Source organism: Brachyistius frenatus, unplaced genomic scaffold (genome assembly GCF_029030835.1).
Source record: "Brachyistius frenatus isolate BFR_SWC_R1_liver_20210118 unplaced genomic scaffold, ASM2903083v1 Contig_153, whole genome shotgun sequence".
NCBI lineage: Eukaryota > Metazoa > Chordata > Actinopteri > Embiotocidae > Brachyistius > Brachyistius frenatus.
Window position 1 is genome coordinate 555277 of NW_027210752.1, and position 18902 is coordinate 574178.

At 42.6% G+C, this 18902-nt stretch overlaps 4 protein-coding genes across 5 annotated transcripts; 2 read left to right on the plus strand and 2 right to left on the minus strand.

Annotated features, from left to right (window-relative positions):
• Window positions 1-220: 220 nt before the first annotated feature.
• fkbp3 (FKBP prolyl isomerase 3) lies at window positions 221-2769 on the plus strand. The gene is made up of 7 exons (XM_069716193.1): window positions 221-336; window positions 574-675; window positions 761-862; window positions 1505-1640; window positions 1848-1915; window positions 2020-2117; window positions 2369-2769. Exons 1-7 carry the CDS (start codon window positions 232-234, stop codon window positions 2421-2423), a joined length of 666 nt encoding a protein of 221 aa, XP_069572294.1. The 5' UTR covers window positions 221-231; the 3' UTR covers window positions 2424-2769.
• Window positions 2770-2899: 130 nt separating this feature from the next.
• faua (FAU ubiquitin like and ribosomal protein S30 fusion a) lies at window positions 2900-4617 on the minus strand. Its single transcript, XM_069716195.1, has 5 exons — window positions 4532-4617; window positions 3947-4028; window positions 3709-3853; window positions 3332-3387; window positions 2900-3120 (listed from the first exon to the last, which is right to left on the minus strand). Exons 2-5 carry the CDS (start codon window positions 4019-4021, stop codon window positions 2995-2997), a joined length of 402 nt encoding a protein of 133 aa, XP_069572296.1. The 5' UTR covers window positions 4022-4028; window positions 4532-4617; the 3' UTR covers window positions 2900-2994.
• A 1273-nt stretch (window positions 4618-5890) lies between these two features.
• On the minus strand, window positions 5891-13355 carry prpf39 (PRP39 pre-mRNA processing factor 39 homolog (yeast)). Of its 2 annotated transcripts, none has more exons than XM_069716161.1 (15): window positions 13222-13355; window positions 11586-12014; window positions 11269-11462; window positions 10992-11117; window positions 10690-10808; window positions 10357-10524; window positions 10051-10231; window positions 9512-9619; window positions 9260-9424; window positions 8695-8821; window positions 8244-8512; window positions 7278-7462; window positions 7103-7177; window positions 6748-6856; window positions 5891-6579 (listed from the first exon to the last, which is right to left on the minus strand). In XM_069716161.1, exons 1-15 carry the CDS (start codon window positions 13232-13234, stop codon window positions 6490-6492), a joined length of 2358 nt encoding a protein of 785 aa, XP_069572262.1. In that variant the 5' UTR covers window positions 13235-13355; the 3' UTR covers window positions 5891-6489. The 2 variants fall into 2 exon arrangements, with proteins under 2 accessions (XP_069572262.1, XP_069572261.1); XM_069716160.1 differs by having other exon boundaries at window positions 7094-7177.
• A 1502-nt stretch (window positions 13356-14857) lies between these two features.
• Window positions 14858-17740, plus strand: arf6a (ADP-ribosylation factor 6a). Its single transcript, XM_069716194.1, has 2 exons — window positions 14858-15084; window positions 15219-17740. The coding sequence occupies exon 2, from the start codon at window positions 15887-15889 to the stop codon at window positions 16412-16414; it is 528 nt and encodes a 175-aa protein (XP_069572295.1). The 5' UTR covers window positions 14858-15084; window positions 15219-15886; the 3' UTR covers window positions 16415-17740.
• The last annotated feature ends 1162 nt before the right edge of the window (window positions 17741-18902 follow it).

The window sequence follows — 18902 nt, forward strand, 5'->3', positions numbered from 1 at the left end:
TTCAGCATTCACTGAATTGCCTTTCAGTTTGTAATTCACCGTTTTTGGTTTTTTTGTTTTTTTTTTTTTTCGTCCCGTGCAAAGTCGGAAGAAAATAGCACCTGACAATTCAAAAGGTAAAAAAAAAAAAAAAAAAAAAACCTTTAATGCAGCAGTTTCGTCCCGAAGCATCAGTTTTCTGCAGTTTTTAGCGACGCACGCAGGTCAGAGTTCACCAGTTCGCCTTTCAAAATGGCGACTGAACCAGCACGGGAGTGGAGCGAAGAGCAGCTCAAAAGTGACGATTTGCCCAAAAAAGACATCATAAAGTTCATCCAGGACAATGCGGCGCACTCGGTATGTTTGATCGCCGCGGTCTCCCTGTGATCTCGCTTTGAATACGTGTCGGCCAAAGTGCAAATGCTTTTACTTTGAGCTGCAAGCGTGCTTCCGGGTTAGCTGAGGGGGGGCCAGCCACGGTGAGCATGTTGTGTTTTAGCATCGTGCAAAGCAAAAAAAAAGAGCGCAACGTACGTATGTCAAAGAAGATCGCCGGCCTTTCTTTCTCCCGTCTGACTGCACTCTCTCTTTCAGTTCCTCAACGAGCACAAGCTGCTGGGAAACATAAAAAATGTTGCCAAAACGGCGAAGAAAGAGCAGCTGATCATCGCCTACAATCAGCTCTTTGAGAGCCAAGTAAGTGAAAAGAGCGACACACGTGCTGCAGCTATAAATGACTCCGCACACGGGCAGCTGATGGGACCAAACTTGTATGTTGCAGAGGTTTAAAGGCACGGAACCAGTCGAGGAAGTGACCGAGCAGGTAAAAGCTGTGAAGATTGAAGAGAAGCCCAAAGATGTCAAGACAGAGGTGGTTGACGAGGTACTGGTTCAGATTGTTAAATATACGCAGGCACGCTGCTCGATTTTTTTTTTTTTTTTTTTTTTTTTTTTTTTGGCTGATTGCGGATGCTATTATAGATATATGCACATATATTTTTTTTCCCCCTCCTAATTGCAGAGAAGTCGTTCCTGTAGAAGAATGAATCTCTTATTATGCATATTCATATTGTGACGTCCCAGCAGCAGATACAGACCAAAATACAATGCATTTCAAAGTGTACACATTCATTCAGCAAAAATAAGATTTCGATGATGTAAAACGTGCTATATTTAACTTTTTTTTTTTTTTTTTTGCAAACAAAATGGTAGGATTCATGCTATTTAAGTAGGCTTGAGTAGGGATGATATCGGACACTTTAAAACACCTCCACACTGCGAATATGTTGTCGTACCCTCAATGCCAAAGACTTGATGACACAGCGCTGTGTTGCACACCCTCAAACCAGGGACATTGAAAGGCATTGCTACAGCATCATTTTATGGACCTTAATTGCTCTGGGCCCATATTCCATTTTAAGGCCTTTATTCTATGATACTGACGATGTCCCTATATTATTGTGCATTTTGAATGTTAACGTTTTTATGACACATTTATGAACCACTTCTTCGCCGTTTATCTCAGGGCCCTCCAAAGTTCACCAAGTCCGTGCTGAAGAAAGGCGACAAGACAAACTTCCCAAAGAAGGGTGAAACTGTAAGCTGCTGGTATACCGGCACCCTGGAGGATGGGACTGTCTTCGACACAAATATTCCCACACGTAAGAAAATCTTCGTGTCACAATTATGCAGATGGTCGTGTTTCTAAGGACCTGTTTGTAAAGCACCTTAAATAAACCTTTCCATTCATAGTTTTACCTGTGTCACAACTTGTCCTTCATGGTTATGTACATATAGATGAAATCAGTATCTTGTGATTAAGATTCTGTCCCCGGGTTTAAACTATCTCTTTTCTCCTGTGTATTCAGTGGCCAGAAAGAAAAAGCAAACTAAACCAATGAGCTTCAAAATTGGCATGGGAAGAGTCATCAGAGGGGTATGTTTTTCTATCTTTTTTTTCCTGCTCTGTGCATCCAAAGCTTTTGTCTCGTCCACAATAATGAAACACTTCTGTCCCTATCATCATCATCATCATTACAGTGGGATGAAGGTCTTCTGACAATGAGCAAAGGTGAAACGGCTCGATTAGAAATTGAACCAGAATGGGCCTACGGAAAGAAAGGCCTCCCTGATTCCAAGTATCCTTTTCTTCGGTGCTTTGTGCTTAACATGCATGTCTTATAAATATTATATAAAGTGTTATTGAAGCTGTTCAGTAGGAATGTTTTTCTAATGATCTGCCGACACGGGGCATCAGAGCTCAGGTTAAACTGCGGGGTAAGTCTCACTTCAGAGCATCAGTCCACTTTTCCTGTGCTGCAGCTGTAACTTGATTTGATGCAAGTTATGTTTTTTCCATGTTGTTTGACCTTAACTCCGGCTCCACCAGGATTCCACCCAATGCGAAGCTGATTTTTGAGGTCGAGCTGGTTGCTGTGGATTAACTGACAAATGTTGGCCAGCATGCACTACGTTTTCAAGAATAGACACATTTAAGGGCCTTATTGTAAAACCTGAAGTTAACATGGCTCTCGGATTGTTCCATCGTCCAGTTCCAGGGACGTCTCTGCTTTATCATCACGTTATATATAAACAGGCTGGATTAGCAAACAACGACCAGTCACTTTAGTAATTTGAGTTTTGGACAAAATGTAATGGGTTTGTCAATAATGTACAATAGAAAGGCCGTGAAACATGTTCTTTTTTTTGTTGTTCTTCTGCATGTAAAATGTAAATGATGAATAAATCCATTTTCACTCGCTCGGTTCATATCGAGGAATGACATCATAACTTTCTGGTTTTCATTTTAGAAGTAGCCGGTCACTGTGTAAATTATGTGCGTGTAGTTTTAAAAAAAAAAAAACAGGTTTGATAAAGATCGAGACTTCCAGTGCACAAAGAATCACTCGTAGAGTCAAAGTCCAAGTCAAAATTTTTATTCTGTACAGGATAACATTTTACTTGGTGAAAACTGATGGGTGGCGAGGCCGTTTCTCCTCTGTAGCCTTGAAGGACTTAGGAGTTGGCGTTGGGGCCCTTCTTCTTTCCGAAGGTGGGCACAACGTTCACGAAGCGCCTGTTGTACTGGATGCGACGCTTGGCACGGCCAGTCTTCTTCTTCTTCTTCTCCTGCTTGTCAACCTGGACAACATGACATGGAAGAGGCATTTTTTTTTAGGTCATAGTATGCTTTTCATGCATTGATTTCAGTGACTAGTTCAAGCAAAACAAAAAAAATGCCAGTTAAATTTTCATAGATATACAGGCCTTTTACATTATTATTATACATGTATTTTAAAAAGGTCAGTAAAGTTAATGTAGATGATTTTGCTTGAAAAGAGTAAAATCTTACCTTGGGAGTCTGTCCCCTCACTTTGCCGGCACGGGCCAGGGAGCCGTGAACTTTTCCTGTTGGAGGGAAAAAGGAAAAACACGTTATTCAGGAGACTACGGGTGGGGTTTTTTTTTTGTTTTTTTTATAAGCCAGCTAAACATCTGGACAAAATAAATTTGTCATGTGCTCAGTGTTGACTTAAAAACTTTTATCCCAGCTTAAAATTCAGCTCGTCACACCAGTCAAATACAAACAGTATTTAATTTGTTACTGGGCATATTAATACAAAATTTAAAAAAAAAAACTTTTAGACAACTTGACATTGCTTACTTGCTCGGAACAAAAACAACATGCAAACATGTGTAGAACCGTGTCTTGTTGTTTAAAGTACTGACCTCCCAGCAGCCTGCCAGCTACTTCCAGGGTGCAGTGCTCGGAGATGCCACATGATGCCAGGGACAAATCATCCTCCAGTGGGCATCCGGCAAGCAGCAGGACCTGATCCTCGACCTGGAGACCCTCCAGAGCCTGGACATGAGCCTGGACGATGCCGAAAGAATAAAGACATATTAAATCATCCCTTCCACATAAACGCCATTACAGTCCTGTGTATTTTCCGTCTTGTTATTTTACCTTGATCTGGCCAATAGTCTCCTCTCCGGTCACCTCAACGGTGTGAGTGTTCTGGGCACGCACAAAGAGCTGCATCTTGTTGCTGGAAGAAATCACAAAATCACGGTTACTATATTTATTTATTTTTTTCACGACAGCAGAAAAAAAAAAAAAAGTTTCACCTCCTCCACGGAGTTATGACGAATCAAAATGTCGGCCGTAAACATTTATTACTTGGGTTTTTATTTTGCGATAGCAGCCACTGAGAACAAACACCGCTGCTTTATGTCTGAATCCGGACTTATTTTACCTCCATACCGTGTCAAAAACAAAGCATGCCCTTTCAAAAACTTGATGGGACATCGTATTGGGACAGAAAGCTGACCGGACGAGTCCCTCTCGCCGTGTAGCAAACGCTGCGCTAGCTAAACTACCGCATGGGCACGCGTTTCACGAATACGTATACAAATACATGAAATACGCGTTCATCGTTCGATATAAAGCATTATATGCGATTACAGATGATATAGGTACGCTATCCGAAAGCCAAAACCCGTCAAGAGTTTCCTTAAGGAGGAATTTTCCCTTAAAACGCGTCGGTCTTACCTTGTTCGATGCTAGTCGATCCACGCTCGGCACAAAAAAGGGCTGTTTGAGGGCCAACACTGCGCATGTGCGGTTTTACGTAGCCAGTCCCGAGCGGAGGCCACGCCTACCATGCGTGGGACGTGACGCATTTAAATTGCAGAAAAGTAATTATTCATGGGCGCACATCGTGTTAATTTACAAAGGAAATTGCTTTTTATTGCGTCCAATTCAAGCCTTTGCAAAGTCAAGAGACATGTGAAGTGGCGGATTAGCTGCTGTTGGGTCAGGCGATTTATACAGGAGGTATCATTTCAGCAGGCCTTATGTCATTTTGACAAATTATGCATTTATTTACTGGGGATTAGTTACTTGACCTGACTCAGCAATATAAACCAAGTAATCACCGATCAATACGGGATGTTTTTTTTTAAATATGTTCTTCACATTAACTATTAAGCAGCAGATAAAACTGTTTTATCTTACTTAATCCAAATGTTTTCAGTCATTTGTCCATCACCCTAAATTTGTCTTCTTTCCAGCATCTTCACACTGACACGAAAAGCAGTTCCATAGAAAACAGAGCCGCTCTGTGTTGTCAGACCATTGCTGGACAAAAAGATTTTCCTAAGGCCAAATAAAGGCCAAAAAAAACAGGCACTGATATTTTAAGAGTTTGTACCTTTTCAGTGGCTCAGCAGTGTCATTCACGACAATACACTTTTTCCTTTGTTTTCTGTCTTATTTGCAAGTGATTCTTTCCGCTTCTAATTGACCACTCTTCTTATCTTGTGACCTACACTCAACTCTGTATTACCATACAAAAGCAGGTACATGATGACTTGTATCAGAGGATGACTTGTCAACTGCCAAAGCTGCCCTAAGAAAAGCCCTGCTAGTGACCTACACTCAACTCTGTATTACCATATGAAAGCAGATACAAAAGGAGTGGGGGTGACTGTCAATTGTTTGTCAACTGCCAAAGCTGCCCTAAGAAAAGCCCTGCTAGTGACCTACACTCAACTCTGTATTACCATATGAAAGCAGATACAAAAGGAGTGGGGGTGACTGTCAATTGTTTGTCAACTGCCAAAGCTGCTCTAAGAAAAGCCCTGCTAATGACCTACACTCAACTCTGTATTACCCTGCTAGATAGAAAAAGATGAGGACTGGGGAGGGCTGGAAAGCCATGCCGGAGGAGAACTGCTGGACACCTCTCTTTGAGGGTGCATGTAGTTGCTCCTTCTTGCAAGAATAAAATGTCTGATGTGTTTGATTTTGAACCAAGACCCCTTGAGTAATTTTTCCAACAAGCTCAAAAGGTCATAAACAATCCTTTGAGCCCATTGGAAACCGTAATGATGATGAAATCAAGAGTGATACGTTTTGGATATCAGTCTCTTTATTATGAAATCAAGTCAAAATAAAAAAACAAGAAACTCTTCATTGCTCTTTGTGGAAACAAGCATGAAATATTAAAAATCTGTATGTTTTGGGAAGGAGAAACACGACTCAGAGATACATCGATTAATGCCTCCTTTTCCAGTTTAAATCTTTAACACAAGGAAAGATCAAACTAAGTCATCTGATCTTAAAAAAAAAAAAAAAAAAAGTCTTGTCACACAGGCAAAGTAGAATCTGCCTTCACAAATAACATGCATTTAGAGCCCAAAAAAGAAGCAAGTGCTGGAGATGGCGAGTGTAGCAATTTGTGTATTTTTTTTTTTTTTTAATAACGTGACTGATCAATATGACTGTCATGGGGGGGGGGGGCCACATATATTCGAACCAAAGGCTACAACATATAATTTAACTGATTAGCACACCGTAAACCAGAAAGAAGAGAGGGGGGAAATCAGCTTGTGTATTCTGAGGTTAAATTGAAATCTCCATGACACCCTGTTAAGAGGTCTTGTCCCAAAATGTAAGAAGGTGAGAAAGGATGCCAAGCCTCCATCTTCAGATCAGGATTTTGTCCATCATGTAGGAGGAGGAGGGTAGTACTGGTTATACTGGGCATACTGGTTGTACTGCCCCCAGGAATTTTGACCCCAGCCGCCATATTGTTGCTATAAAGGAGGGAAAAAGAAAACGTTAGGTTGATCACTGAATTTTTTTTTTTTTTTTACTTTTACATGGTTATGTCAGCACATTCAGAATATAGTGGATAAACACATACATTTAGTGCGCAAGGAAACATTTTTCAGCCCTGTTAACGGGTTAGACATGAAACATACCTGGTACCAGTTGTAGTTGTAGTTGTTTGCCTGCATGTCCGTCATTGTGTTTGCTGCACCAGCAGAGCCGTCGTCCACACGCTGTTTCTTGGCGTCAGGTTCCTGAGAGCTGGAGAAGTAAGTTCTAATTAGTAAAATGCCACTTATGGTTGTCGAAAATAATTCAAATGTACAAGTGAGTTTAGAGTCATGTGTCACTGCATTTGTAAACTTTTAGATCATGTAAAGCTCGAGCCAAATGTGTTTGCCGTTAACTATGATACGATGAGCTGCTATAAATCATGTTCTTGATTAGAAAGTTGTGAAAATGTTGATGTGCGACCCCAAGCCCTGTTCCGTTATCCACCTGTCATACCCGTTCTCGGCTTTCCTCTTCGTCGGTTCGCTTTCTTTCTGTAGTTTCTGTTGCTCCTCATACGCAGCGACAAGCCTGAAAGATGTAGAAGAAGGACCATTACACAATGTAAAACACAAAAATACACAAAAATTATTTATTTCTCTTTTTTCACAACAAACAAAAGAAAACTCACACATTGATGTCACTGCCAAAGTCTTCCAGAAACTCGACCTTGCGCTGGGAGAAGAGCAGGCGGGCTTCCAGAGGCATCGGGCTCTTCAGGGCTCGGTCGAAACAAGCCAAGATCTCAGCCTCGTTCTGGATCACATCTCCGCTGTATTCCAGCTCCAGCAGGTTTAGATACAGTTTGGGACTCGTCTGTAAAAGCCACAGACATTGTACATCTTGACTAATGCAATGCAGTTGTGATGTAAAGTGAAAAAAAACAAAAAAAAACTGGACATAATCATCAAATATGTGGACTCCAGTTTTTTTTTCATTACGATTCAACTGAAAGGGGCTTTATTGGCATACAAGTTTTAAAAAAAATGCTACCAAAGCATCAAAATGAAGTTTTTCCAAATATTTGTACAATACACAATGTTGTGTTAAAATTCATCTTGGTGTCATTAAGATGGATGTATATTAATTATATATTATATCAATGTGTTCGTGTGTGTGAATGCACACGTGTGTCACATAGGACTACACTGTCAATCTAGTTGTGGCATGTTGATACATATTTGGCAGCATGATATGCCCTGTCTGGGAGAATTTTTTATTTATATATTTTGTTACTTATTCCTAATTGTAGGATAAACACAACCAAATGCTCACATTTTAGCATTTCGTGAGGACTTGGTGACTCCACAGTTCATTGGACAATTGAAAAGTTCAGTGTGTGAAAGCAGCGCAGCACCTGCGACGTGCACAGAGCAGCACCGCGACGTGCATGGACATGGCACAGCACAGAAACGCGCTCGGAGCAGGGGGAAGTTATAACCTTTGAGTCACTATTCCAAGTTCCCCCTGCTCCGAGCGCGTTTCTGCGCTGTGTCATGTTCATGCGCAAAAAGAGCAATCTCTGAACTTTTGGATTTCCCCTTTAAGGTTGACAATTTGTAAATGTATCAGTCAGAAGTGATCAAGCGGTTCTCACCTCGTCTTTTTCTATGGCATCCAGCAGCACCTTCTTGGCTTTGCTCAGACTTCTCTGCACCTTCATCATCTGCCTGGCCAGCTTCACAGCATAGAACGAAGTCTCAGTCGCATTCTTCGATGACTCCATGGCCTCCCTCAACAGTGCCTCAGCTTCATCCAAGTTACCGTGGCGACGCTCCAGACTGACCCTCCGAAGGCGCACCATGGCCAGACCCGAGACTGCTTCCTCCAGGGACTTCAGGATGCTGCGAGCCTCCTCTACGTTGCCTAATTAAAGACAAGTAGAGTACCGTCAGCATGGCCCAACTCAAATTGAATTACATGCAATTTTCTTTGAAGCGTGTATACATTAAGTCACATCCTTAAATGACATGTGTTCCTACAGAGAGACTTCCCTCCCCTTTGATACTTAATTTGACTGTTGTGTTCAATTTGCATGAAGCACTCACCTTGCTGCTCCTCAAAGGCTGCCCACAGCAGGTGGATGGTCGGTTTCTTGGGCAGATGCATGGTACACGCCTTCTTGTAGACGTGTCTCACCCCCTCAGTGCTGTAGCCCTCTAGATATTTTGCATACTTCAGAGTGAAAAAGAGAAAGCGAGTTGGAAGAGATGCAGGACAGGACAGAGAAAAAGAACAGGAAAAGGAGAAAGGCAAAAGAGACAACAAATTATAAACCAAAATTTTCAGTGGACAGAAACAGTGAATTTCTTCATTGACAAGATCGTTTTTAGAAATTTTCTGTGTAAACCCATCAGCACCTTCATGGAACCAATTAGATAAGTTTCTGTAAGGTAGTGGGAGACGAAGAAGATGCAACGTAGTAGTTGGCAAATGCTGCAGTCAAATCTTGTGTGGCAAGCTGGCCATCCCCTAATACAACAGATACAGTCACATATCAACGTTACACGCAAAGAGAGTGCAGGACGATTTACTGTGTCGATGTGATATCATCGTTGATGGGGAAGTGCAGGGAGATAGCAGGAGTGAGAGAGAGGATAAAGGTCACATTACCTTGATCCAGAACTCCTCGTAGAGCGCACAAGCGATGAGGCACCGTTCAAAAAGAACAAACACACGCTCCGGTGTCCCATTTTCAATTTCAAAGTCCAGGTACTCCTTCCAGTTGTTCAGCTGTGGTTTCTCTAAGGCCTTTACGTGGAAGTATGGTCTCTTGATCTAAAAAGAAATGAATTAATTAGTGGGAGAAGGAAAAAAATATAGTTTTAACAATTAACACAACTGTGAAGAAAAGCAGACACGTACCCCCTCCTCAAAGGCCCAGCGCTTGCTGACTTCGTGTTCATTGTGGTTGAGCACTTCCTGACGACCCTCGATCACCTTGTGCCGCATGTTCTCGATCTCTGTCACTCTCTACATAAAAACACACACAAAAAAACAAGGTCAACCCCCTGATTGATGCTTCACCGTATCACATTCTCCACTTGACGTAAAAACTGCTAGTCCTGCAGCCAAGGATTTACATCACCATGAGCTTGCCAGAGACAAGAAGCCTGTAGAAGGAGAAGGTATATATGCACCCTGCATATCAGCCTCTGGGTGCAGGAGCTGGGTTCAAGGGGCCCCGTTGATCCTTTTAGTTTTAGGGCGAGTCCCTGATTGGATGCCAACTTGAATCCCCCCTGGCATTCATTGGCTTGGCTGCTGACATAAAGACACCTCTTCAAACCTCGACAAATTTTGCTTTCCATTTCATCATGGACAACAGGCAAGCTCCTGCTAACCCTGCAAGCAGCAATTTTGTAAATCTGTCTTCCCTGCAGGAATGGCCGTTGGATTTATACCTTGGCTGGATCCGGAAGATCCTCTGTACCGGGTGGCAGCTCCTCCTGAGCAGCAGTCGCCTCTCCATCCTCCCCGACCATTGCCGATAGGCTGGATTTGGAGAGCTCGATCCTCATCTGAACAAACTCCTCTTCTGACAAGAAGTGTTTGGGGTTGTTGCTCTGCACATGATCCTTGAACCTGCACAGATAAAACAGAAATTCAATTATTAAAAGCACAGAGAACAACTGTAGATGAGGTATGATTAAGGAGGTGGCAATAAACCTTAACAGTCAAAGCTGATAAATAGTGTTTTTTCGCTGTACCTCTGGAAGTGCTGGGAATACAGCTGCGTTGGGATGCCCAAGATGCGATCATAGATGGCGGTGACGTTGGCCAACTTCTGCTGCTCCGTCTCCCAGTTTATGAAGGACTCCCACAGACGGTCTGAGCGAAAGTCTGTGCCTGCCGCAACCACTGCGTGTTCGTAGGAACTGATGGTAAAAAGAAAAGAAATATGCATCGATGTGTTGTCTTCTCATCCCACCGGTGTTCAAAAATGGTACTTAGTCCATTCTAAATGAACTGTAAAACATTTGGTTCAGTTCAAACACTTAAAACAGAAAAGCCAACACGATAAAAAAAAATGTTTTACTCACGTTCGAATGCGTCCCTCGGTCTCTGGGTCACTGAGATCCGAGTTCTCTTTGATGAAGGCCAGGTAGTGCAGCCACAGGTCCACGCTGAGAGGGATGGCCTGCAAGCCTCTTCTGTACACCTTGGAAAGGACCAAACACAAGTTTGTCAAGGGAATTATTTTTACAAATGTTCACAAAAGAGGCTCTTTCTTTGTCCAACTGCCTTTATGCCTTAAAAACTCTTTGCATGAATTTTCTCATGGACAAAAACTGTGAAAAAACCACATGGTCTCGAGTCAGTGCACAAATACATTTATATTTACCTCTTCTGCAACCTGTACATTCCCGTGCTTCTTCTCAATATCTGCGTACTTCTTCCAGTAGCCATAGCAGTAAGGATAGCGCATCAGGAATATATCAAATGCCTTCCTCACAGCTGTAAGGACATTCTGTAAGAAAGTAAGAGCAAACAGCAACAATCTGATCAGTCACTTGTTAGTTGCGTTTGGATAATATTATTGTAGAAGAAATATGTACTTTACTTTTTTCAGTTCATTTCAGAAATATACAAATGGAGCATAACTACATGGATTCTCTTACCTCTTGCTCCACATACTGCAGCAGGTAGACCCAGCTGTTGAAGTCTTCTGGGTTGTCCTCACATCCTTTGAAGAGTTTTTCAAACTCTGAGGGCAGCTCTGGCTCTGTAGGAACATCCGATTCTTGTGTTATTTCTTTGGATGGTTCTTCCAGCTCCATGCCATCCTGTGCCACCTGTGGAGCCTCGGTCCCATCTGGAGAAGTTAACAAGGAATCAGTGAGTGACAAAATTGGATTTGTTTGTGATATTTTGCTTCCACGTAAGGAGACTCATTTTGAATGTGTATCAGATACAGAGCAACAACTATTTCATTCACCTTGACTGCCATCCGGTACAGCAGCTTCTGACTCTACACTCATCTCCTGGCTCTCTTGCTCCATCTCTGCAGGCTCTGCTACTTGTTCTGCCTCTTCTGGGGGCTGTGCTGGAGGAGGTGGTGGTGGTGGTGGTGGCGGGTGCTCTTCCTGGAAGAGCTGAGCACTGGCAATCTGAAACTGCTCCACAGCCTTCTCTACAGATCCCAGCTCGGTGGACATCATCTGCTGAGGCGGTTGCTGCTCTTGCTCCGGAGCTTCCTGCGACGCATCCGAGTCCTCGGGCAGGATGTTGGAGAGTGGCTCTGGAGCAACCTGGTCCAGGGACCAGTCAGCCGCTTGGCCGAGAACAGGAAGGTTAGGAATAAAGGCATCCCCGTTGCTCTCCATGGCAGGGGACTCTGTGTCCAGCATTCCAGTAATGGTGTCGTCTGAGAGTGTCAGAAAGACAGGTTGGATTCTCATTAGAGGTGCAAAGATAAGTCCATTAACAGAAAATTAATGTATTTCAATAAATGACAAATATTTTCTGGTTTCAGCTCCTCAAACATAAGGCTTTTCTTATTTTCTTTGTAGTACATTGAATATATTTAGATTTTGGACTGTAAGAAAAACCTAGAAGCCAAAATGTTCATCGGGGTTGTTTTTTTTTCTTTTCTTTTTATTGACTTGATGGCTAATTTATTAATTGAAAAAGTAAATCAATGATAACTGTTGGCTGAAGCATTATATTTGAGTAACATGACTCTTAAACTAGGCTGGGAGGAAATTATTATTTGTGCACAACTTATAGGGCAGACAGCCAAAATTGACCACATAGCCCTAAATTGCTATTTTAAGATAAAACCATCCGTCAGATACAAAACTTTCCAGAACTCATCAGATAACATGTTTCACTGTCGAGGAAACAGAAGTCAAGAAACTTCCAAATTTAACACCGAATAATTATCGTTAAATCATTTTAATTTGCAGGCATTTTTTAAATGTTAACTTTAACCACCTTTACACAACAAAAATGGTCGCCACGGTAGACGCAGCAGCTGTTGTAACAGGATACTTCCTTGTTTGAGCATTAAAACGGGTGCCAGATTAAGTCCCAAGTCCTAATTTAGCAACTAAAAATAATGGAGCCGCGTGATCGGTGATTCAAACATAGCTTCTTCGATGAGCTAATAACGATGATTAAAAAAATAAATAAATAAATAGCTACGTGTTCCGTAATTTTTTTTTATTATTATATTTGTTCTTGTTGCATCTGGGAGCTTGTTTGCATAGCCAAAGTTCAATCCGAAGTTGGGCCTCGACTCCCGTCTATTACACGAGAAGTATTAAAGCACGGAAGTGAACACAGATCGATAGCTTCACCGTCAGCTTCACGTTTACGATTAAACGCGAACACATTTTGAGCATTTTTTTCTTTCACTCTCCGACTCGATCCGTTTCGATATGAGCGTTTATCTCGACAGTTATTGATTAGTAAATTGCCCGCGTGCATGCGTTTGCCTCCGTCTCCAGTTAATAGACGGCACCGGCGGCAGCGTCTCCACGTTAGCTAGTCGGCCAACGTCGGCTATTTCACCCCCGAGCGTTAACAATTCATAGCAGATCCGGGAACAAATCTGCGTTTGGGAATCTTACCAGTATCTTCCATGTAATTTCGCTCAATCTTGTGAATTTTAAGTGCCGCTTTCAAAGTCACTTTATCTATTCCAGGACGACGAGACGCGGTTCACCCACCATTCTTATCAACTTGGAGGAAGAACAGAGTGTGCACATGCGCACTAAGATCACTACCCTCCCGCGTGTCTGGTTGCCCAATTTTTCTACATCCTGGTAAAAAAAATTTTTTTTTTTTTTTTTTTTATCTCCCGCGCAACGCCACGAGATTATAAAATGCGAATAAATGATTAAAAAAAAATCATAATAATTATGGCCCATAATGCAGCTGTTAAAGTCCAGTAAATTGGACGCTGTTGTGAGGGATAGGAAATGTAGGGTTTGAACCGTCTAAAGTGTAAAATATAAGGGGAAATGTGTTTTGAAGCAGTTAATAATCAACTGCAACAACGTAGTCATAATTATATGAATAATACGTATTTTAGAAACCCTTGCTGAAGTACGTGTAGTGCCTCGAAATATTGGGCTCTGCTTTATTTGCAATATTTCCAAAGCTGGTGATTTACTTTTATACACGGGGGTATGGTAAATACATAGGCTACTTGGCAACATCTTTTCGGTGTATGTAAAGTCCAACAAATTTTAAAAAAAAAACGTAGTAATACCTACATTTAAAATTAGATGCAGCACAAAAGAGACCAAAGCAATGTAGCTCTCAAGTTTAAAGTACAGTAACAACTGTTTCTAATGTGTACCGTTGCGTACACCCTCAGGCTGACTGATATCTAGTGATTTTACTAGTTCCTTGTGTAATACTTTACTCCAGTGCGACGCAGTCCTGATTTCCTTCTTCAGTAATTATAGCGTGGGCTATATTATACCAATTGTGTCTTTAGTCAGTCTTAATAAGCAGGTGTCAAGTTTGGTTTAGACAATGAAACACTGTAGTCCCCCTCCCCTCCTCACTCACAACCTCCACGTCACAGACTTAATCATACGGGAACTATTTGAATGAATGATAAAAAAGATACAACATAAACCCCCCCATCCCGCCCTGAGATCACTAAACCCGACTGCTCCCTAGATATGATTCATATGCACAGTCCTACGCGCTATTGTTGCGGTGCACACAATACTATATGTGATTGCATCTATAATAAATGCTCAAATGGCGTCAACAGTGGCTAATGGACCGGTCTGCAGTTCAGCTTTTCTTTCCGCGCATGCGAAATGGCGTACGGGGCTTTTGGGTGGCGTCGGAGTTTTCAGTGTTTGAATAAAGAATGTGTTTGTTTTCAAAGTCCACAGGGGATCGTATGGAGCCTCCCTGGACTTTAGATAGTTGCAGTGTTTAATTATGATACAAAAATAAAATAATTGATAAACGTTTGAAAAGCTTTTACAGCTATTTTTTTTTAATTCTTATTTGTATTTGAATCATTAATTTATGAAACTATTTCCTGTTTTAAATCATTAGTTACGGCTAACTAATTATATAATTAAACAGCTATGATTCATGGTGGGTTATTTGTGTGAGTCATGTGCAGGAGTTTAAGTCAGCAGCTTTCCCCCTGCCCTTTTCTTCTCAGTCTTTTATTTTGGACGTCTTCAGATGTCGGAGCTCACGAGGAGCCTCTGAACGCGGCAGTAGTGTGTGTGTGTGTGTGTGAGCGGTGTAGAGGAAGTGGCGGCTGATCCGGGTCCGCACCTTTTCCGGTAACACAGCAGCACCGCCACCGCTGTGACTGAAAGGCTGGAGAGAGAGCGAGAGAGAGAGATATAGAGAGAGAAGTAGAGAGAGCGAGGGGGGAGGAAGAGAGACGGAGAGCGGCAAGAGCGGGGAGAAACGGTCCGGGGACTGGGGGCTGATCGCCGCACACGTTGGTATGTATCCTGCTCTCTAATCCTGACTGCTTTTTGTTTTGCTTCTCGATCAGCAGAGATGATGTTTTTTCGGATCCAAAGTTGTCCTCTGTACTAACCACCCCTCCCTTCGCCGGGCCGCTCTTGTGTCACAGGGGGAAGAGAAGAAAGTCGGATGAATCAATGACCTTTTGAGCGCTCCTCCTCTGGATGTCCCGGTGCAGAAACGGACCGGAAAGGTGTCATTTGGCCGTGTTTTAACAAGAAAAATCGCCCCGCGTTGAAATCCATCGAGTGGAATTAGCCGAGGCCAAGAGTGTGGCCAGCCGGCAGCCAAGGAGGAAGTGGGAACCCCGGGCAGGGACTGGGCCTGATTCATATACTAGTAGTCCTGCTTTTGGGCTCAGCTAGAGCAACAGGATTGTTTGGACGGAGGGAAAGCACCTGAAATGTGGATTTTGAAGGAAGCCTGCGCTCGAAGACGAGTCTGAAACAAGGGCATGTCATTTTTTTCTTCTCACATCGGAGGGCAGTGGATCATGAAAATATATCCCCACCCAATTCTGTGAGGGCTCCATCCATACTGCTCTCAGTGAAAGTCACCAGCTCAGGTCAGATCACCACAGTCCAGCTAATTGTACCGCACAAACTTGAATATTGACACTTCTGTCAGCCCACCGCTGCCGTCACGTGGAGGGCTTTCAGGAGCTACACACTGAAACTCCTCATTGAAACCAACTTCTTTTTTTATTATTATTATTATTCTCTCAATAGAGAAGTCTGACTTTTTCTTCTAATAAAGTATTTATGCACAGCAAACAAGATGGGGAAGGTGCTTTCAAAGATCTTTGGCAACAAGGAGATGAGAATACTGATGCTTGGACTTGATGCTGCTGGTAAAACTACCATCCTGTACAAGCTGAAGCTGGGACAGTCAGTCACCACCATCCCCACGGTCGGGTTCAACGTGGAGACCGTCACCTATAAGAATGTGAAGTTCAACGTGTGGGACGTAGGGGGCCAGGACAAAATCCGGCCCCTCTGGAGACATTACTACACGGGCACCCAGGGCCTCATATTCGTGGTGGACTGTGCCGACAGGGACAGGATCGACGAGGCCAGGCAGGAGCTCCACCGGATCATCAACGACCGGGAGATGAGGGAAGCCATCATCCTGATCTTCGCCAACAAACAAGACCTCCCAGATGCCATGAAGCCCCACGAGATCCAAGAGAAGCTGGGTCTGACCCGGATTCGAGATAGGAATTGGTACGTTCAGCCCTCGTGTGCCACGACAGGGGATGGACTATACGAGGGCCTGACCTGGCTTACCTCAAATTACAAATCCTAATGTCACCCCGCCCCCCCCCCCCACCCCCATCCACCCACCCACCGCCCCTCCTTCCTCTCACCAGCCTGGACACTTGGAGGCAGAAAAAGTAGCTGAGAATGAAAACACAAGTAAAAAAAAAAAAAAAATGCAATCTGAAGCAATTAATACCCTGACCTCTCTGCTGAGTATGTATCGAAGAGAGTAGCAGTTATATTTTGTTTTATTTTACTTTTTGATGACTTCACTATAACCCTCGGGTTTCATTTAAACAAAAGACAATTGATTTTTTTTGGGGGGCTGGCTAATTTTGATTTCCTCTTAGTTTGCTTTGGTTCACACACTCTGTATAATCAGTACTGTTTAAATATACAATAAGCTTACATTGGAGCTGCGAACTTCTTTTTTCCTCCTTTATTTTTTATATCATTCTTTCAGGGGAGTTTGGGACTACACGTTTCTAGTTTTTCACCCCGCCTTTATCTCTCATTCACTATTCCCACAAACCCAGCTACATATCCAAAGGACGGGAAAGTCCAGAAACCGACATCAGCATATCATTTTCATGGCTCAAACTGCCTCTGTAACGTGTACGAATGTGTATTATGGATATGTTCGGACCTGCTTTCGTAACTGATTGTACCAGGGATGAATGAGGAGATGTGTTTGTACTTATTTCCTGTGCAGTGATTACATCCATAATGTTGATTTGTGGCGGTTTGTTTGGAAGACACTATGTGGACGCTGGATATTCTCTCACACACACACACACACTGTGATATGGATATATATTTTTTGTTGTTTCAGGGTTTCTTACCACCAGTCTTATTATCTCCTCTTCTGTTTCTCCCAGAGCTTCCATTAATTCCTGTTGAGTATGTGTGGTTTCAGCTGCCTTAGGAGGGACCCGGGTTACAGGTGCCCGCCGAAATCAAGAGTTAGATGGCAGAAGGTGTTTCTCAAGCGCTGAGTTTGCACTTTGGGAGAGAGTGAGAGGGGGGTTAGCAGCTAGCTAGCTGTGCACATTGACTGACTTTTGGACCCCAACAAGTGTTTACGAAATTCCCAACCCCTCCTCCCCCTCTACCAACACCTCCACCTCCACCTCCAATGTAGGTGGTTCGGTGACTGCAACCCTCCTCTTTTCCCTTTTTTTTTTTTTTTTTTAAATTGACCTATCATCATCAGCCTGTAAGGTCCTGTAGACACAAATCAACTTTCTGTTAATACTTTACAGATACTGCTGTTTTTTTTTTTTTTTTTTTTTTTTTTTTAATTTCCTCCCTGTTCTTTTGCTATGCTGTTGAAATAATAAAAAAAAAAAAAAAAAGAAAACGTATATCCAGATCAGTATGGAAGTGGTGCCTTTTCACTGAGCAGCTGCCACCATAGCAAAAGTTAAATTTCTGAAAGAAAAACAAAGTGGAGCTCATAAAAGAGGAAATGAGAGCGTTAGGGCGTTGTTGATGGTTGAAAGAAGAACTGCAGCGAGAACAAACTGTGAAGTGAGCCTCGGCCTGTTTCCTTTCTGCTCCTGCGTGAGTCATTTGCTGTGAATAAGTGATGAGATCTCTAGTTTCAGAATAGTGATTGTCAGGTGCTTTGCCAAAGGTCTTAAAGTATCACTTTGTCTATCAGGGCGCCGACTCCACAGATGACTTTTGACATTTTTTTTTTTTTTTTTTTTTTTTACACAAAGGAAGCTATAATAAAAGAGGTATGAAGTGCTCGTCCAAATCGGTAAACCATGGAAGGTTAAAAGTCAAACAGGAGACTTTATGAGTACGACCCTGGTAATGGCTAACTTCACAGTTGTTCTATTATTCAAAAAGTGACTAAAACAGCGCTTAGAATTCAGCCTGAAAACTTTCAAAGAAGTGATGACACATTTTCAGTTTAGGATTTATGCTGTGATCATTCAAATCTGGAGTGAAGTTGAGTGTCTCTTATGTAACCGAGGTCAGGCCTCATGAAAGGTCTTTGCCAGCCTGGCATTTTGCCCTGAGTAAGTGAGTTGCCCTGAGGCGCCAGCCTGAGATCAGGCCACCATTTCAAAGCCTTTCTCTTTTTCACCTGCTTACTGTATATCGCAGCTCAGAGCTTGTGTGTCTCCCTGCCATGAAACAGAAGGGGGAACGTGTGATTGAATTGTGGTTAGTGACATCACCATGTGAAGTCAGGAAACGCTTGAAAGAAGAAGACTGTTGTCATGGTACCGGGTGGTTTTAGGAGTGACTCTCCGGAACAAAAACAGGTTGTGCTGTAACAATAAAGAGACAGGTAAAATCTAAACTCTGGTGCACTTCTTTTTGTCTATTTCTCAATCTCATGAGGAGAATACGTTTCCTATAAATGTTTTATTTTGAAAGGGATTACATTTAGGCCCAAAAATGTTACTATAAAACTTCTCAGGGGAGTCACAGTCCAAGAATTCCTGTGCAGGAATGCTTGCTGCCTATCTCTGAATTTGCTCTATTTACTCTTGTGGTGTTTGTTCTGTGGCTGTTGA